Raw genomic sequence first — 20,025 nt, forward strand, 5'->3', positions numbered from 1 at the left:
ATGTGGAGTAATACTGGGCATTAGTCATTTGCTTCAGCACGTGCGATATTCACTGGTGTGACTGCAGTCGGGCGAATGTGTCCATGCGCTCCATTTGCCAGCAGCTCCCGTCCTTCACGAAACTGTTCACACCATTCGTACACTCTTGTCCGTGACATCGTTTGTTCACCATACTGTGCTTGCAATCTCCTGAAAATCTCAGCTAGTTAACTTTCTCCTTCACAAGAAATTTGATTATACACCACTGCTGCACAGCCAGCCACACTACTTGCCACCATATTCGCTGCAACTGCTGCGCATGCGCCAAATACGTCATGCCGGGCGCTAGTTACTCGAGAAGGAATACAATACGTCACCCGCAAGTTTCATCATGATCCGGCTATTCATCGATTATTTACACACGAAAATCCCGGTCAACCTTGAACGACCCTTGTAATAACAATCGAGACTGGATTGGCTTGGCAAATGATAAAATTAATGGAGAGGTCGTGTTTTGTAGCAGTGAGCCTTGTAATTCCTTGTGGAATATTAGTAGTTAGTTGGAGTCAGTTTTGTGCAGAGGACATAAATTTACAGTCAGTAATACAGGATGAAATGCATGAATCAATTTATACGAAGAAGTCAGTAAAGCTGATTTGTATCTTAACTCAATTTTAGACAGGACGAAACATGGAGGACGAAGTAAACTGAGATTAATCCCTTAAAATTCGGTGCTCGTAGAGAGACTTAAGTTGAGTTCATTTATTTCGAGTTCGTTTTGTTTTGAGTTCGTTGCTTCTACTAGTATTTGTATGCCAAATAGGCGTGCACGTTTTAAAATTATTTCTCGCTCATTTAGTTTTCATCTCTTATATTGCATATATTTCTAATAGCACTTGTCAATCGATTTTACACTCTTTTAAAGTACGTTGTAAATATAAACTACATATATGATATTTGGTAAAATATACTGATAAATCCTGAGGATAGGTACTTTCATTTGTCATAATTATTGGGCCTTCATTTGTGATTGCAGTTATGCATACCTTTTACATTGTAATTCTGATTTATATGCATTTGTCTTATAAACTTGGTAATCTCCTTTTAAGGTATTTTTAAACCCTGCATTGTGTGGCTATATCTGTTATTATTTTAGTATACATTTGCACATTTACATATTTGTCATATCGTGTATGAATGTTATTTCCAAAGATAGATACACTTATTTACTTAGCAGAGCTAGGCTGCACAAAATTACAGAACAGTATACTGATGTGATGGCTTCTATTCAATGCCTAATAGTAAGAAAAGAGTTTCTGTAGACTGCACGTCTTCTGTCTGAAACAGTTACATTAGAAATTACAATATTTTGCAGTAACTTTAGTCGCTCTAGTGAAGTTCTTCGTTTATCGCGCTCCGAGCAAAAATAATTATTTGTACAAGTATGTATCCTTCGTTAATGACTACTCATACCTACACATCGTTCTTTCTTTCAGAGCCAGCAAGATTAGCTCTCCAGTGACAGTTCTTGAGGTTCCGTCACACTATGGCTACTGTATCTTGGTTGCTGTTGGATCGGCATTTGTCGTAGCGTGGAAAGCATATCAGGTATATTGTCTGTTTGAGACTTAGGTATTACTGAGAGAGAACACTTTTTCCCATGGCAGAATAACGAGGAAAAACCATAATTATGTCAATAAGTATTCTTCTATTAGTGGCAGACCACTTTACGCTACTCTCCCTCTATCTTCGTCGTCATAGCGTAACGAATTACAAGCGATCCATTACCATAATCTCTCTCTCTATTGTTTTCCTTGGTATCGTACTTTCTATGACGGCTATCAGTAGAAAATATAGTAGAATGCGGTTAAATATTTCTTGTGACTTAGCAAACTATTTTCTAATAAAATAGAAATATTTTTACTTTTATGTTGCTTTGGTTCTTTAATTGATCCTGATATTTCGTCCACCTATTTTTCTGCAGACATCTTCCGAGTTTCAGCTTAATTCCGCAGGCAAGTGCGACTTCTACATCTTCATTTTATTTTGAACGTAAAATGTACGCTATAGATTTTGCTATGAAAACACCGTAAATAAGCTTATACGTCATGAAAATAAGGTAATTTGCAACAATGGACGCACGTATTTCGTGTAATCGTAGTGGTGGTTATCAACAATTTTCTGTTTTCATAATAAATCTATAGTATAAATTTTAGGTTCAAAATTAAAAAAATAAAATAAATAAAAAGATGCAGAAGTTGCACCTACCTGCAAAATTCAATTGAACCTTTAAAGATTTCCACAGGAAAACAGGTAGTTGAAATATCAGGATCAATTAATGAATCAATGCTACATAAAAGTAAAAGTATTTATTTCATTTGTATGTACAAGTTACACAAAAATTAAATCTCTAATACTACGTGTAATTTGACGTTGGCATTTGAACTGAGCAATGTATGTGTACTATATTTTGTTTTCCATGCAACTATCAGATGCAAAAGTCGTTTTCCATTACCAAATTTGCTGCTTACCTAATAAAAAATCTGCCAATTCAAGTCATATTTTGTGTTTACGATTTAGAGACATTAGTTTCAAATCCTTAGCATGTTACCTAGATTTTCTGCTTAGTGCCATAATGGGTAATATGGATGTTATATTTAGATATACAGTACCTTACCCACTTCCAAATTTTTTTTCATATCTCGCATTATTAATGTGTTCTGCCTAAAATTACATCAGTTACTGAATGAACTGGTTAATAAGTAAATTATATATAAAAAGCCATTTCGAAGACTTTATTTATTTAAAGAAATAAATAAAATATTAAGATTTGTTCCATCGTTAATGGCCTTAAGAGAAAAAATAAAAAAATGTGGAAGGTTCTGGAAATTCAATGTCGAATATATGGAGAATATAGTACATGGAAAAAGCTTCGGTTGTTCAGGAAGAAATTATGCTAAGTTGTGTCTTGTTCATTAAAGCTTTGGAAATATTCGACAATATTAATAAAACAAACTGATGAAAGCACCAAATGAACCAGATATATATTAATAATACTTATGTAACAGTTTCAGCAATGTAACATCTTCATTAGACACTTATAAAAGATCAATCCAAGAATAGCAACTAAAATATAAACAGAAGGGGAAAGGAGGACACGCCCACTCTTCCAGAAGCAAATCAAATTGTGTAGATGTGTAGACGATTGTCTGGTAATATCTAAAGGGACTAGGAAGCAATTGGGAAAATTTGTTAAGAGAATTGAGGATGAAGAAAAAGGAATCAAGTTAGAAATGGAAGTGGAAGATGAGAATAATGTAACCTTTATGGATATAACGATAGAGAAATTCGATGGGAAACTTCGGACAAGATGGTACAGGAAAGAATGCTTTGCTGGAATTCATAAGGGGAGTGACGTAAATGTAGGGACCAACAGGAACTTTAGAAGAACATGTAAAGAAGGAGCGAAATGATAGATAATGACGATGGAAGAAGAAATGAGGACATGAAAATACTACATCAATCACTAATAGGAAATGGATGGATAATGGATACTAATAAGAAATGGAAAAGAGACAGGAAGGAAGAAATGACAGAAGAAGAAAGAATGTGGTGGGTTTGGAATTGAGAGTTTAGGTGATGAGTCAGATAGTCTTGAGACGTTGCTGAGAAAAGGAGGAGTTAAAACACACACAAAAGAAGGAAAGAGAAATTTAGACAGTATGTGAGAAAGAAAAGAGGAAAGAAAAAGATAAAGGCAGAAGAGAAAGGACTAACATGTCGAATCAGTTGTGAAGAATGTAATATTAGAATTTGGACTTCACATATAAAGCAATTAAACCATGCTTTTATTAATGATAAATGTGCATAATTTATTCACATTTTAAACATAAATTAAACATAACTTTCTTACAAGGCTGTCTGTATTCTTTATTATAAATTAACGAGAAATGTAACAGTTTCGGAAGTATATCACTTCCTTCTTCAGACTACTATTTCAACTGAAATCATAGAGAACATAACATAATTTGTTATCTCTACCAATCAAGAATCATCTTTTTCATTAAAATTCAAAATATATGCCCATTGTTGTGACAATTTTAAACTCTTAACAGAAATCATACATTGTTACCTAATCTTTATATTTGTTTTAATATATATTAACTAAATTAAATACTAATTAACTATCTAAATATAGAAATTTCCTACCTAATATTGAATACTAAATTTTCTACCTGAATATTCATTACTAATTAACTACGTGAATATTGAAAAACATATAAATAAAATTTTAACCCTATATTGTCCTTATATTCTACTTTTCTTCTTTCTTCTCTTTTCAAAATGTCCTCCCATTCTTCATTAATACTCAAACCACTATTCAAGTTCATAGCTTTAACGTACACTTCTTTTATCCTCTTCGCTTCTTTCCACTTCCTAACCAGTTGTCTCCCTTCATATTCTAATATTTTCGCTCCTTCCCAGTTTACTTCATGGCCTGTTTCCTCTACGTGCTTGTAAATGGCATTCGTGTCTCTCTTCAATCTTACATCATCTTTATGCTGTTTTAAACTCAGGTAGAAATTCAGGTAGAAAATTTAGTATTCAATATTAGGTAGGAAATTTCTATATTTAGATAGTTAATTAGTATTTAATTTAGTTAATATATATTAAAACAAATATAAAGATTAGGTAACAATGTATGATTTCTGTTAAGAGTTTAAAATTGTCACAACAATGGGCATATATTTTGAATTTTAATGAAAAAGATGATTCTTGATTGGTAGAGATAACAAATTATGTTATGTTCTCTATGATTTCAGTTGAAATAGTAGTCTGAAGAAGGAAGTGATATACTTCCGAAACTGTTACATTTCTCGTTAATTTATAATAAAGAATACAGACAGCCTTGTAAGAAAGTTATGTTTAATTTATGTTTAAGATGGACACAAGGCCTTTTTATAAAAATATCTAAATTTATTCACATTGTATATATACGAGTATGTTTTGGGATGCTGAGTTAACAATTTTCTAATTTTTATGGCTGCACCCCAAAACATTTTACATGTGTTGGTATAAGTGCAACATACTATTGAGACTTAACATTGTGCTAGCATAGTATGTCACATTTGAAAATGAAACGAATTTAAACATAAGTTATACAACTATATAGTGGTCATTAGGGTGCAAACGCTTAATTTCTACTCTCGATTAGATTAAGCGATTGAAGTTTTCTCTTGTTTCATTAATTCGATAAGTCGAACCCTAAAATCAGAACAGTTATACAAGTCAGAAATATAAAGTGGGCAATTGTAAGTTATCTGCTACGAAATCAAACTTTTTCAATATAAGTCTCGCCTTAAAAATCCGAGTATTATGTGTTAAAAATCATGTTGGATTTGCAAATGCCATGGATTTTAAAGTGTCGCTTGGGACATTTCACTTTGTTGCAACCATAAGTTTATCCAACAACTTAGGAAATGACTATGATAATTTAAAATTGTGGAATTTGCAACAAAGTGACATCAGCGTCCTACTGACAACATGCAGTCAATTGATTACAAGAGGACAGTGCTTCAGTAGATAATGTAGTACGCTTTATGGTTTGCTGAATTTAAGTTGAAGTTGCAGTGTTCAGAGGGTTTCAAAATATTTGCAAAAATAAAATTTCGGAAAAGAACTCTACATAAGTTTGAAACACATGAATGGGGTAGCTCCATGGTTAATACAGGGTGTCTTAGAACTCCTACAAGAAACTAAATTTGTATATTTTTTAAAGTAAGAGGCATTTTCAACGAAGTTCGTTATACAGAGGAAACTTGAAAATCGCTCTGTCGTCACTGCTGAATATAAAGAGATCACGTGATTCCAAGATTTATTCAAAAGCTTACTCCGTGCGTGTTATGGTTGTCGATTTAAAATGTGCTTTGGTGTGACAAGGTTCCAGACAACTTTGAAATAAACTCACCAAGAAACAGAAATACTACTACATATTTATGGCAACGGGAACTATAGAAATTTGCCATCTAGTGGTAGATTAGAATTACCGACAAAATGATGAATGTAGTGTAGGAGAATGTGGAGGGAAATTCAATTAAATTACTTAGATGATAGTTTCTGGAACTGAGAGTGGTGAAGTCTTGTTGCACAGTATCATACTCAAGAAAACAAATGCTAAGTCCTGCAGGTTGAGATTTGTGCACGATCTGATAAAAGAAGGCTGCGACATCAAGAATGTATTTCGTAAATGAATGCATGCAGGGTTAAATTGATAATTCGCTTATGCCTCTGATGACAGCACGTTCCGTATGTGTGGAAAAGTAAGTCGACTTAATTGCCGAATTGAGGGTAGGGGAGGAGAAGGGGTGAAAATTCGCAGGAGTTGGAAATCCATGAATAGGATAGACCCAGGGTCAATATATGCTGCACTGCACTCTTTCAATGCACTACCTGATTTGTCCATTCTTCATGGAGAACACTATCAACGACATCACCTACCTTAATGTGAACTTCAGAGGCTAGGGATCATTAGTGATATGTACTTTCACCAAGATACTACCCTCCATATTTTTACCTTGCACTTCAGTGGTTTCTTAATAATCACTTTAGAGAGAAATAGATTGGATACAGGGGATCCACTCCTTGACACGCAATCTCTCGAAATCTTATGCCATGTAAAACTTGCTGTAGGGCATGTCAAGATGCAGGTAGGTATATGCACAGAAACCAGTAGACTCTGGCGATCTCAAGCACAGGGAAAGTAATGTCATTCGCATCATCCCGGATGAGTATTGTTACAGCGAAATTATCGTATTCAAAAATTGCAATAATGGAGCCCAGTGAAGATCTGGCAATGAACCCAGCCAGATCAAACGGATGATTTTAAGTATAACACACTTTATTTTGTTGAAGTTAGAATCATGCTTCTTAGAACATTGGAAGATTCTAGAGTCCTATAAGACTTCGAACACCCAGTATGTACTGTGTCATTTGGATGGCACAGTCAGCTATAAGCCTACTCTGTTTGGAGGAAGAATCTACCACTGGGAATACATGCTTGTAAATGTTGCAGCAGAGATTTCTAATTTCAAAATTAAATAAACTTTGCATATACGTAGTACCATGTATTGCCTTCACCCACCGTCCTTTATACAAGAAATTGGCTACGTTAGAGGAATAATTTTGTAAGAGATAAATTAGTCACAGGGGACTCATTTCGTTTCGCATATAGTCTCTAGTTTCGACTCTACGACTTTTTGTTGCGGAGGATATTAAAATAAAAGTATATTAATAATAATAGTAAGAAGAGTAAAATTCGTATTGTTATTCAGGACATCCCAACTAAAGATCATGAACATCCAATTTTGAGATTTCAGAAACAAGTGCAAGAATATTTGGACATCAGAGAACAAGTGTAGGATTAACATCAAAAATCTGCACGTCGTCATAAAAAAAAAAAAAAAAAAAAAAAGGAACGTTTTAAAGTTACGAGGGCTGGAAAGAAATAAGTAGCAACCATTACCACTTTCGTGAACCATTTATTATACAATCATGAAACTTTTACAGACCTTCAACGCAATCTCCTTCAGCATGTTGCGCCCGTTTCCAGATGTGGAGAAGTCGTAAGATACCAGCAGCGGTGCCCTCTTTGTCGATGTCTGCAAGAGAGTGCTCTATAGCTCGAAGTATGGCATCTCTGGTGCGGAAACGCATTCCTCGCAGTGGTTCTTTCATCTTAGGAAACAGATGAAAGTTATCTGGGCTTACGTCCGGTGAATAGGGTGGGTACTCTAGATCTTTCCATCCCCATCGTGCAAATAGATTCCTCACAGCAACTACGTTGTGACAATGGTCGTTGTCATGGAAAAGAATGGGCGAATCCCTTATGAAGTTGGGTCGTTTATTGCGTAGTGCAGGACGAAGATGTTCCATAAAACTGCGGTAGTACAGTCAGCGACAGAAGTTCTTTCCGTTTGATGAAATTAATTTCGTAAATAACTTCAGAATGCAAAGACAATTTGAGTACAGTTTTCAGTAAATTAGAAAGAATGTAATTTTCTGTTTGTTCAAGCCATACCACTGTTGTACGTTCCAGCCATACCACCGTTATTCCCAAAATAAATTTTACCAAACGGAAATAACTTTTGTCACTGACTGTACACTGCATATATTATCTGGTTCGGAGGAACTGCATGCCGTAATATGACACCACGTACGTCGTATGCCACTATCAGCATAACTTTCGCATTCCCCAGTTAGTGATGCAGCTTCTTAAGTTGGGGAGATGATGGATGGCGCCATTCATTTGATGGCTCTGAAGTTCTGGCTCATAAGAGTGCGCCCATATTCCGTCAAGTGCGATGATCCTGTCCAGGAACACGCGATCTTCTCGTCTGTAACGTGCCGAATTAACCCCGGCGAGGGCATGTCCGTGCCAGTTTTGAACGTCTGTTAGGCGGTGTGCTACCCACCAGGATGCAATTTTTCGGTAGCCAAGAGCATTGTGCGACATATTCAACACTGTAGTGTGGATGTTCCTACCTCGTTAACCAATTTCCTGGCACTCTACCTCCTGTTCACATACACCAAAGATTGAATCAATTCAATTACTCGTTTTTCGATCCCATGTCGACCTCCACCTGGTTCCTGTTGCACATTATCATGTCCTGCACGAAACGCTGCAACCCAGCGTGCCACAGTCCGATACGGCAATACGTCATTACTTCATGCTTCACGTAGTCGAGAGTGACATACCCTGGAGTTTTTTCCACGGGCCACTTCGATCTTTGTCCATGCATTTGTTCTAACTTGTCCATCCCCTTTAGAGCGGTGTGATTTGACAACCCACATTCAACACAGACTAATATTATCACTGCAGCACCTGCATTAGCACCGCCACCCGCGTTGTATAACTCCACTCACCCTCTAAATGTGTTGCCAACAGCAGCTCGAACAAAAATTCCTGCGCGGGGATAAAAAACAGTGTTGCCACTTTGTTTCTTTCCAGCCCTCGTTGATGCTTCTTTCCGTTTGACGCTTTCAAATTCGATGGAACTTCAAAAGTACTTTGTAAATTGTGTACATTTTTAAGGTCAAACTCTTACATGAAAAGCAAGCCAGTAACAGTTTCGCTCTGGTAGAACACGAGGAAGATTTAGGGGAAACAAGTGTATGACCAACCAGATTGCCTGTATGTATTTTGCTATTATAACGACTTAGTCATATCTACGACAACTTTCGCTTGCTTTGATTTGCAGTATGTAATGTGTTTAAAGAATAGGCATTTATAAACTAGTAGTAAATAATTGCACTGAATAAGATATGAAAGTGATATGAGAGGTATTCTTATCAGTTTACCATTTATGTTAGAGTTTAATGTCAGCTACTTCCTACCGGAAATCGGACCATGTGCCTTACACGGTAATTTTCAGTTACATTTAAGCACAAAATAAATATCTCAGGAGGAAAAATATTCTAAAAGTAATAAGATCTCATTTAGTGTTCCGTTGCAATTGTCTCTACTTTTTTAAAGTTTAAAAGCCCCTTTTAGCTAAGTAAATAACGAGCGTCCTTTGTGTGGGTATCCTTCTAAGTTCATGCTCGGTGGGGATACTTGGCTCGGATAAAAGCCCAAGTCCCTCTTTGAGCAGTATGCCTTGTCTAATGTAAGTTCAATGTCGAAAAGAAACATTGAATTATGATCAATCAGTTAGAAAGTTTGGGAGCTGCTACCCTGTGACGCTTTCTTTATATAGAAGAAATAACGGATTTTATATCAAATCAATTCCTCTTTAGGTGCTAATTCAATGAGACAAAAAGTGCAGACTGAATCGGGATTCCTAGGTTCAATCCCTGATGGGAGCTTATGTGGTTTATATCCCACGCAGTCCACAACTTACCTTTCCGCATTGAAAGGAACGCTAAACTCAATCCAATTACTCTGGTGCTTGGAGTCCCGGGTTCGATCCCAGCCCCCGCCAAGTGAACTTTGTAGTGGACAAACACCGTGTGCGTGGGTTCTCCCGTTTCCTCCCACTTTGACTTTCAATGACTTGATCTAATCACTGGATGAGTTTACTCTTGGCAGCACTTGACTTGTTTTGAACATCGTCGTAGGTTGAGATGAGGCAAGATGATAAGATTACCTTAGATTTCAATTATCTTAGATTACAATTCTCGGAACGAATAATCCATATTAACTTGAATTACATTGATCTTACCCGCCACCATCTAAATTTTTAGATACAATAATAATTTACCCACGTTGTAAGTTTCTTTAAATATGTTGAAATCATTTTGTTAGTCTAGGTGTATTGAATAAAACGAGGTTTTACACCACCTTCAAACTTGTAAGGATATGGGATGCAGAATAACAAATGACTAATGACAAATGTCTTAAATATTTCATAATTCTACCCACTTTTCAGTACTTTTTAATAATTTCTTTGTTTTAGATAATAATTTCATTGAATGAAGTATTTGGTATTTCAAGTAGATAATCATATTTAAGATCACGGTGTTAATTTACCGATATTTTACTTAAATATTAAATAGCTAAATAATTTGAATATATATTTCAGGTTGGTAATGCACGTAAGAAATACAAGATTCCGTATCCAATTATGTACAGTCCTGACAATCAAACATTCAATTGCATACAAAGAGCTCACCAAAACACGTAAGTAGATTGCATTTATTTGTTGAATACGAGGTCTGTCTGAAAAGTTCGCGAACTTTGTATAAAGTGTTTGCACTTTCCTAGAACCTAGCTGGTTGTGTCACTTTTTAGGTAATCATGTAGTTCTATGCGCTGAGCTAGGTGGTTCTGCCGTGTAAGAAATTTTAATTAATTAATATATTTATTTTTTAAGGAGCATTAATAAATTTAAACGGCGACTTCTGGAAGTGGATTTTAGTTTAGAGAATAAAAGGAAAATATGGTGAAGATACGTCTGGTAAATTTTAAAGTTAGGAAATAAGTAGTGTCGAGTTCCGGCATTGCTATAATGGAGCATTCGGCGCTTTTTTTTTTTTTTTTTTTTAAAGGGGAAAAAATGTGTGTGCAGATTTGACCGCAATTCAGTTATTAACGGCAGGCTAATCATAAGACCATAGAGCGTTAACTGAGAAAAACAGAAAGTCGTAAATAATATTTTCGACGTTATCATAGGTATCAGCCCTACCGATCCGCTTAAGTTTGTGTTTTTTAGCTAAACAGAAAATTGTGGTCTTTCTCAAAACCAGGTTTTCAGCAGATATGGTCTTTTGCCTTTGGACTACAGTTTTCTTCTCATTTATTTCACGGAGATATTTCATCACTACCTGATAATATATCCTATTAACTGCCTTTCTTTCCGGAAGAAATTCATGGTGAGTGAAATAGATACAAAATAAATGAATAAGACCTTCACATTCGATTAAAGTTGCAGCGCCTTTTTGGATCGCGGTGAAGATTTTCACACACACTATAATGACTGATATTTTGTTTCCATGTCATACTCATAACTCAATACCAGTGATATTTTTCATGAAATTTTTATCAGATCCAGAATCTCTTGACGCACGTGCAGTCATGTCTATCTTGCAGTCGCTTTTGAAATGTCAACTTCTTCATTTTCTTACGAACTGTCAGGTGACGTTTGAAACGAATCACTTTATTTGCTTTCTTTACAGTTGATCAGTTGATTCAGTTTTGACGTTAATGGTCAAGGCATCACCTGCAACAGACCCAGGACCTTCCATAAAACGTTTTCACCTCTTGCGTATTGCCGTCTTCCCTGGAGATACTCTCACAGTTCTGTTTCTGACAACTAGATGTCTTTGTAAAATATTTTCCGAGTTTAATAAATCTGCTTCTCTCCTAGACTTTACTATTTCAGCCAGGAAAGAAAATCCCAAAACAAAATCAACATGTCTTTCTGCAAATGAACATAACCCAATACAAATGAAGATAGATTTGAACCACTTTCGACAGACGGTATAAAACTTTCATCGAGGTCTTTGCAAGATTCATGTAGACTATTGGCGCATAATTTAAAAAAGTTTGCGAAATTTCCAGACAGACATCATATATCAAAACCGTTTTAAATAGTTTCATTTTTTGTTTCTTTTTTTTTTCGTTATTTATTTATTTATTTATTTATTTATTGGTAAATATACTGATAAACATTCTATTGATATTTATTAAAATGATATAACGTTCGTGTCATCAGAAGAAGACTATTATTATTATTATTATTATTATTATTATTATTATTATTAAACATGGTCGCTTACTCTGAGGGAAGAACATAGACTGAAAGTATTTGAGAACAGGATCCTGAGAAGAATATTCGGACCCAAGAGGAACGAGAATGGGGAATGGCGGAAGCTTCATAACGAGGAACTACATAGTTTATACGGTTTACCCAACATTGTTAGGGTCGTCAAGTCTAGGAGGCTTCGGTGGGCAGGTCATGTAGCTAGAATGGAAGAAAGTAGAAACGCTTTCAAAGTCTTGACTGGTAGACCCATAGGAAAACGACCATTAGGAAGACCTAGGCGCAGATGGGAGGACAATATTAAGATGGATCTCGCAGAGATAGGAATACAAAGTAGAAACTGGATGCAATTAGCTAAGGATAGAAGTCAGTGGAGAGCTTTTGTGAACGCGGCACTGAACCTCCGGGTTCCATAGGCCATAGAGTTAGTTAGTTGTTATTATTATTATTATTATTATTATTATTATTATTATTATTATTATTATTATTATTATTATTATTATTATTATTATTGCCGTAAATATTAGGGGATAGTATATTTTCGACTTCTTTTTCTCCTGAAATTTTCTGATTTTTTAAAATAATTAATCCAACCTCGACTTTCAGTACTAAGCCTTGGCAGTCCTGTATGTTGTGGTGTAGCTATGAATATACCTTCATAGGACAAGATAACGAGAGTACATGTTGTAAGTAATATTCTAAGGAAAAGTACTCAAGTAATGAAGTAAAGCTCCATAGTTATAAATTGAAGTAAATTGAAGTCAAGAAGGAAAATAATGTTAAAAATAACACAATTGCTTTTGAAAAAAAAAAGGATTGTTTCAGTGTCTTCCAAAAAATTGCCAAATTACCCAGATGATCGAGGAAACATATTCTGAATATTTTCAGTGTCGCACCTTTAATAAGTTTTATTATGTTTAAGGCTTCAAGTATTTTGGTATGTAGTGTACATTGTAATTCAAGTTATATTTTTGTCAAAAGTGTCAACTTAAATACACTGATGGAAACTCGTTTAATGATACTCAGTAGGAATTCAGGATTTTGGTTCGAAGTTGGTACAAAAGATGAAAGTACAAAAGAAGAAAGATAGTGATTCCAGCTTAATGCCCAAGGGACATCCAAATATGTTGTACAGCGTGTTCCAAAACGTACAGCACTCAAGCGTGTTTAAAAACATACAGTTTTCACAGTAATAGCATATGTAATCACTTCAAGCGGTCACGCTATCAATTGAATAGGCAGCCGATGTACATATGCTTATTTTTTGGAGTGTATGATATCCCCTGGTTATTGTAGACTTTGTAGTAGCTTGGCAACGATCGTTAAAGGACTCCGCTCAGGTGCCATTCTACCCTGTTCGATGCATGCTCGATATGACTTGGATCCGGAGACCTAGCAGGCCAGAGTAGAAGACGCATCAAGTATTTCACACTGGACTGTCCTGCCTGGTATGAAGACTCGAGTTATTCTGCTAGAAGATGGGGGCCAATAAAATATCTCAGATAATGTTGGAGAACAAGATTAACAACCCACAATGTACGATGCACTAGTCATACTCCCCAGAATAAGGACCAGAGATAAGCGGGATGTGTAGATTATCTTCCGTATCAGAATGACAGGTGTGGGTAGTGTATGGTAAGTGCAAACGATGGATTTTCGCTCTCATTTTTACATTTACGATTTGCACACGGTGGTCACTGTCTCCAACACATACAATTCTTATCGTTAAATACCATCCTCTGGATTCACCACTTCACCGTAGTCTCTCCTGTCACCTCTGAAGATGATTTCGGTGATGAGCAAGTGTCAGAGATAATTGTGTGAGAGGAACACAGGAACATAGACCTGCTTCCAACATTCAAATGTTTAGTGTTCGCACGTTCATGTGGGGGATCATGGTGGCACATAGTACACTGGCCGTCGCTGTGCTTTTAGTTTAGGCTACTCGAACGATCCTTCTGCCTAAGCACTTCGTGCTTGCGACCAATACATTATTGATATGGGTTTGTACTTCAGACCAACAAAATAATATTTACTATCTAGAACAATATCAATAGACAAAAACTTGCGACAGTTCTTGTAACATAATTGTCTTCCTGACTAATATGTTAGTATTATTCTAATACAGAATCATAATATTTACAGATTGGAACATTATCCACAATTCTTAATGATGCTGCTGCTTGGAGGCTTGGAATGCCCAGTGTTATGTGCCATTGCTGGTAGTGTGTGGTGTGCGGGCAGAGTGGTTTATGCCAAAGGTTATTACAGTGGAGGTATGATTTTCCTTTCAATTTTTGTGTGTGAATGTCTGCGCCAATTCGATTGAGGGTTGAATGTTGTTATCGTGAATGTGAATTTTACATAAGAAAGTATGTCTTGAACTCACAAGATGAATACAAGTATAAGAATCTGATTCAACTAATCATTTTATTCAGTTACTGTTATGTTAATTGCTTTTAACACTGAATGTCTTAAAACTGTCACTGAATGTCTGTTGATTGCTTTTAACAATAAATGTAACACTGTTTACATTATTAACTAAATTGACAAACTATTGACTGCATCTACAATCTGCTAGACGGCTTTTAGTTTTGTTTTGTGTGCTTAGCACGTTATTTCTTTTAACGTTATATCTAGCTTTATACACCGACTTCGCTTTTACATAATTCATGTAACTTCCTAATTGCCCAACGATTCTGAGCCAACACGGAAAATGTTCTCTTACCGGATCACGTACCTCGAAGGCACACGTACAAATCATATTAGTATTACTATTTTGGTTTTGTAAATTAATAGTTGAATAAACTGTACAGGCAACCATAGGCAGGTTTTGCTTCCTTTAACCAAACTAGTCATATACTATTGGTATCAACGTACCGATAGTAATGTTCTTTTCTTTATCTATCTTTGATCAAGTAAGTTTAATTTTGGTGACTTACACTCATTGTCTTTCTTTGAACCACTTAGGAAGGATGGGTGTGAAGTTTAAATTGTTACTAAAGATCAATATAAACTTAGGATAATGATCTCTTAAGTTTAATAAAATCCGTCTTCATTGCAGCTTGAATCCTGCTTGCTCAACACATCTTGTTTGTTGTAGTTAATCATTTTTACTAGCTTTCAGATCATGTTATACGACTTGGTTATACTGGTGAACGTTGAATATATATATTTATTTTGTAACAGAATAACATAATGTTGCTTCTGATGAAATGTAACTATTTTCACCTGTCATTAAAGCTGAGTATAATGGTATTCCATTCTTTATTTGGATTGCCTTGATCTATATGAAGCGTAAGCTTCTTAATTCATGTGAAAAATAATTGAACTGTGTGCTACTGCGACTTAGCAACATTATTTTTGTACAGAAATAAGTGGTGTAATAGAACTGAAATTGATGAATCTGTCTCTTTGGGAAGTTTGATAAATTCCTTTATTGTGCTTCTATTGTTGCGTTGGGGGCGCGGTGGCTCAGTGGTAGAGCGTTCACCTCTGGTGCTTGGGGTCCCGGGTTCGATCCCAGCCCCCGCCAAGTGAACTTTGTGGTGGACAAACACTGTGCTCGTGGGTTTTCTCGGGGTTCTCCCGTTTCCTCCCACTTTCTTCATTCCACCATTTCACTCATCTCACATTATCACCGTCTCCTTTAGCCTAACCGGCATAACCGTGGGACGTAAAACTCAAAGATTTCATTTTTATTGTTGCGTTAATTATCTCCATATTAGTGTTGCATTTACATTAAAAAAAATACTAGTACCCAGCCAATGGATTTTCGGTGTTGATAGGAGGCCTAAAGCTAGGTTTAAGATATTTTTTTAAAAGTATTTTTTATCTATATGATAATCTCATCAACAAAATATTCTCAATCTATAGGAGTTATAATAGACTTGCATGCTATTATTTATCATTTCTTTAGTATGTTAAAGTCAAGTATTTCCTTCATCCAAACTAATATATAATCATAACCAGTTTCTTTTCCCAAGTTGATACATAATCAATTCCCGTTTTCATAGCTTCTTTTTCCGACACGATGAATCTGTTATCCCTAATGAAGAAATTTATCCAAACAATTGGTTTCGTTAAATGCGAATATGCTTATTTGTTATAAATATACGTGCTTCGGAACGTCAGTTTTCTCTATATAAAGGGTGTTTCAAAACAACACCTACAACATTTGAGAGATGATTCCTTACACCCAGATAAAACAAAAAGTATAGACCAATCTGGGTGTAGGAGTGCTTTCTTTTGGCGCTGTGGCGAGTTGAAAATTTGTGGGAAAAATGCAAAATTATCCATAACTCCAGAATAAAATGTCGGATCGAAGTCGGGTAAAATGGAATGTCTATTATTTTTAGTCGTAGATTCCATTGAGGCACCGCAAGGGTGACCCCTGAAGAAACTGAAGAATTCCTGGCATATTTTATCAAAAGTAGAAAGAAGGAAGTAGATAAACAACAATCATGTACATTATTCAAATTAGAGGAACATTGTTAGAATTCGAAAGAAGCGAAGATACACATGTTGGATTTATCTAGTTTGTCTCAGTACAGAATAAACTCTCACAGGAAGAAGAGAAGTGAAACAAAGTCTTTAACGTCTCACGGTTATGTCTTTTAGGCTAATAAAGACGGAGGAGAAATGAAAGGTAATTATTGCGAAAGAATTCGTGGAATGAGAGTGTAGGAGAAAATTAGAAATACCAGAGAAAACTCACAAACACAAATGTTATTCACCATAAACGTTCATAGTCTGAGATTGAACAAGAGACTCCTCACACCAGAAATGAGTACTCTTATCACTGAACTAACGTGCACTTCGCTTTACAGAAAAAAAAATATGATTGCGATAGATGTATCAGTCAAGTAATTACTGTGTGATAAACCAATGTACAAAAGGTATTGACACTCAAAATGTGGAATTTGTAGTTTTTTCCGTTCGGAAATGGTAAGTACATTTCTTAGGTCAGTTTTTCTCCACTGATGGACCGGATAGATTACCGTCACCGTTAAGGTGTTTTTAATACATTTCATTATTGATTATTTATAAGGAAGAAGGGATCATATGGGACTAGTGAAAGGGGGTAGGGTTGTGTTCAAAAGGCTGAAAATTACTGTTGTAGGTTAATTCTCAGAAAATGCAAATTGAATAAATAGCGTATAAATAACTTATAGGAAATTGGATTTACGAGTCGTAAGCATTAACAGTCGTATCATGGATTCAGACAGTTTTTTGATTGTGAAGAGACAGGGAAATAGAATTCTACGATGCCGAAATAAAGAAGTTCATAGCCAGATGAGAAAAATATTGCACTCTGTCGAGGAATGGTACAGATACTTGAATTCATATCGATAAGGTCTAGTCTATGTGAGGATATTGACTTGGCGCCCTTCGTATTGTCGTATTTTACATTTCGAAGGCGTTTTAAGATCAATTGTAAGATCCCGTTATCATCACTCAGATCTGTAGCTAGTGGGGGGGACCACGAGGGCTCAGTCCTCTGAATCATTCAGTTGTTTGTACGTATGTATGCATGAATATAAAGAGATCTCAAGTAAGCTCCCTGAAAATGGCGTCTTCGTCCCCCCTACTCCTGTCTTAATGTTATGTCTACAAGACTGTCAGTAATAGTGAACTAAGTAGTATAGATGCTTCCTTGAGTCACAAAATAACTATTTTTTAACTTGTAAAACATTCAGTGATACATATTTTACGTACTTCCACAAAGAAATTGATACAGAAATTCACTGAAGCATTCTTAACAGTGACCGCCAGCTTTAATATATTGGTGGCTGCAAGCAGAGGGGCACAAACATTTTAGGTGCAGCACATTTTTGTACACCGGAAGGAGTTTTATTTTATTTGAACTACATTACAATACAATATGAGTAGGGGGCAGGCATCATCACCGCTCGCAGGTGTTCACCCTTCTGTTCTTCTGGCGATGTTAGGGATTTTTAACTTTATCATAATTCAGAGCATCGCAAACGTATTAGAGTCTCAAAAAAAGAACACTGTGAAGCATACGAGCTATCAAACTTCAACTAGAGAACTTTCAAGAGTAAGAGGAAAAAAGAAAGAAAAAAAGAAGCAGATACTAGTGAAGGCAAAAATGTATAATAAGAAGTTCAATAGTGCATTATTTCAGGAATGTAAACCCATCAAGGATAGATTCTACAATTTTAAAAATAAATTAAAATAAATTGGTAGATTACTTGCATAGTATAAGATTTTTTAATAATTACACTTTCAAAAGCATCGAACTCCACTTATACTTTTTTTTATTGGATGTGTGTGTGTGTGTGTAAATGATAAGTCATACACAAAGAATGTACCCAGGGTCTTCTTTTTTTCTCCGAAAGTTTATTTCGTACTGACATTTGCTTCTCTCGAATTCTAATAGTTCTTCTAACTTGAACAATGTACAATTATTTTTATTCGTTGAAGTATTGTACATGATTGTTGTTTATTTACCTCTTTCTTTCAACTTTTGATAAAATAACCCAGGAATTCTTCATTTTCTTTGGGAGTCACACTTGCGCCACTCCTGCACGTCCATTAATGGAATCTGCGACTAAAAATAATAGATATTCCCTTTTACCTGACTTCGATCCAACATTTTGTTCTCGAGTTATGGCTATTTTTTGCATTTTTCCAACACACTTCCGGCACACACTAGCGCCGAAAGGAAGCATTTCTAAACCCGGGTTGGTGTATACTTTTTGTCTTATTTTGGTGTCAGTAATCACCTTCCAAACGTTACCGGTGTTGTTTTGAAACATCGTGTAGTAGTTATCGGTTTTCTATATATAGTAGTTATGTACACTCATGTCCAAAATTATTGTCACATGTCTATAAATATGTTGTTGTAGGAATATAATTTGATAACGAATTCGTCCGGTATTTCTTATAATGTTAGTATGTGTATAATGGGCAAAGACATGTATGTGGCAAATTTCATGTGAAAAGAGCAGTAAATAAGAGTAATAAAACGAAAATAAAACTTTCTTGTCCATTTAGCAACATTTTGTTTTACTCATTCTAATTTTCGTATTTATAATTCTTTTCCTATGAAATTTACCACAAATATAAATTTCCTGATTATACACATAGTATTAGTATTAAAAGTACCCTGCAAAATCATTATCAAATTATATTCTTACAAGAAGACAGTTATAAATATGCGACATGTACACTCATGTCAAAAATGATTCTCGCATAACTATACCTGTCTTCTTGTAAGAATATAATTTGATAATTATTTTGCAGGGTACTTTTAATACTGATACTATGTGCATAACCGGAAAATGAATATTTGTGGTAAATTTCATAGGAAAAGAATTATAAATACGAAAATTAGAATGAGTAAAACAAAATGTTGCTAAATAGAGAAGAAAGTTTTATTCTCGTTTTATTGTTCTTATTTACTGCTCTTTTCACATGAAATTTGCCACATACATGTCTTCGTCGATTATACACATACTAACATTATAAGAAATATCGGGCAAATTCGTTATCAAATTATATTCCTACAACAACATATTTATAGATATGCGACAATAATTTTTGACATGAATGTACTTCCTGCTATAGGCGGCCGTACAGTGGGTGCAGCTGCACCCATATTAACTCCGATCTTCATTTCTTCTACAATTCATTCAATTCTGATTATGTTTTCTTTTCTGTGTTTGGGTTATATTGCTCCATCATGTTGGTTCCTGTTGAAAAAGTCCATTTCTGTGAACATAAATTTTGAAGATGTCGTTGGAGATTTTAAGGTTATCGC

The 20,025-nt window shown here is 35.3% G+C and overlaps 1 protein-coding gene across 1 annotated transcript in view; it reads left to right on the plus strand.

The window, feature by feature from the left end:
* Positions 1-20,025, plus strand: part of LOC145686219 (glutathione S-transferase 3, mitochondrial-like) — a 49,972-nt gene that overhangs the window by 24,641 nt on the left and 5,306 nt on the right. The window contains exons 2-4 of the mRNA XM_081759280.1: positions 1,476-1,587; positions 10,560-10,657; positions 14,385-14,515. Coding sequence (XP_081615406.1) covers positions 1,476-1,587; positions 10,560-10,657; positions 14,385-14,515 — 341 coding nt within the window. The remainder of the gene's footprint in view (positions 1-1,475; positions 1,588-10,559; positions 10,658-14,384; positions 14,516-20,025) is intronic.

Source organism: Thermobia domestica, chromosome 5 (assembly GCF_964235325.1).
Source record: "Thermobia domestica chromosome 5, izTheDome1.hap1.1, whole genome shotgun sequence".
In the NCBI taxonomy this organism is placed as follows: Eukaryota; Metazoa; Arthropoda; class Insecta; order Zygentoma; family Lepismatidae; genus Thermobia; species Thermobia domestica.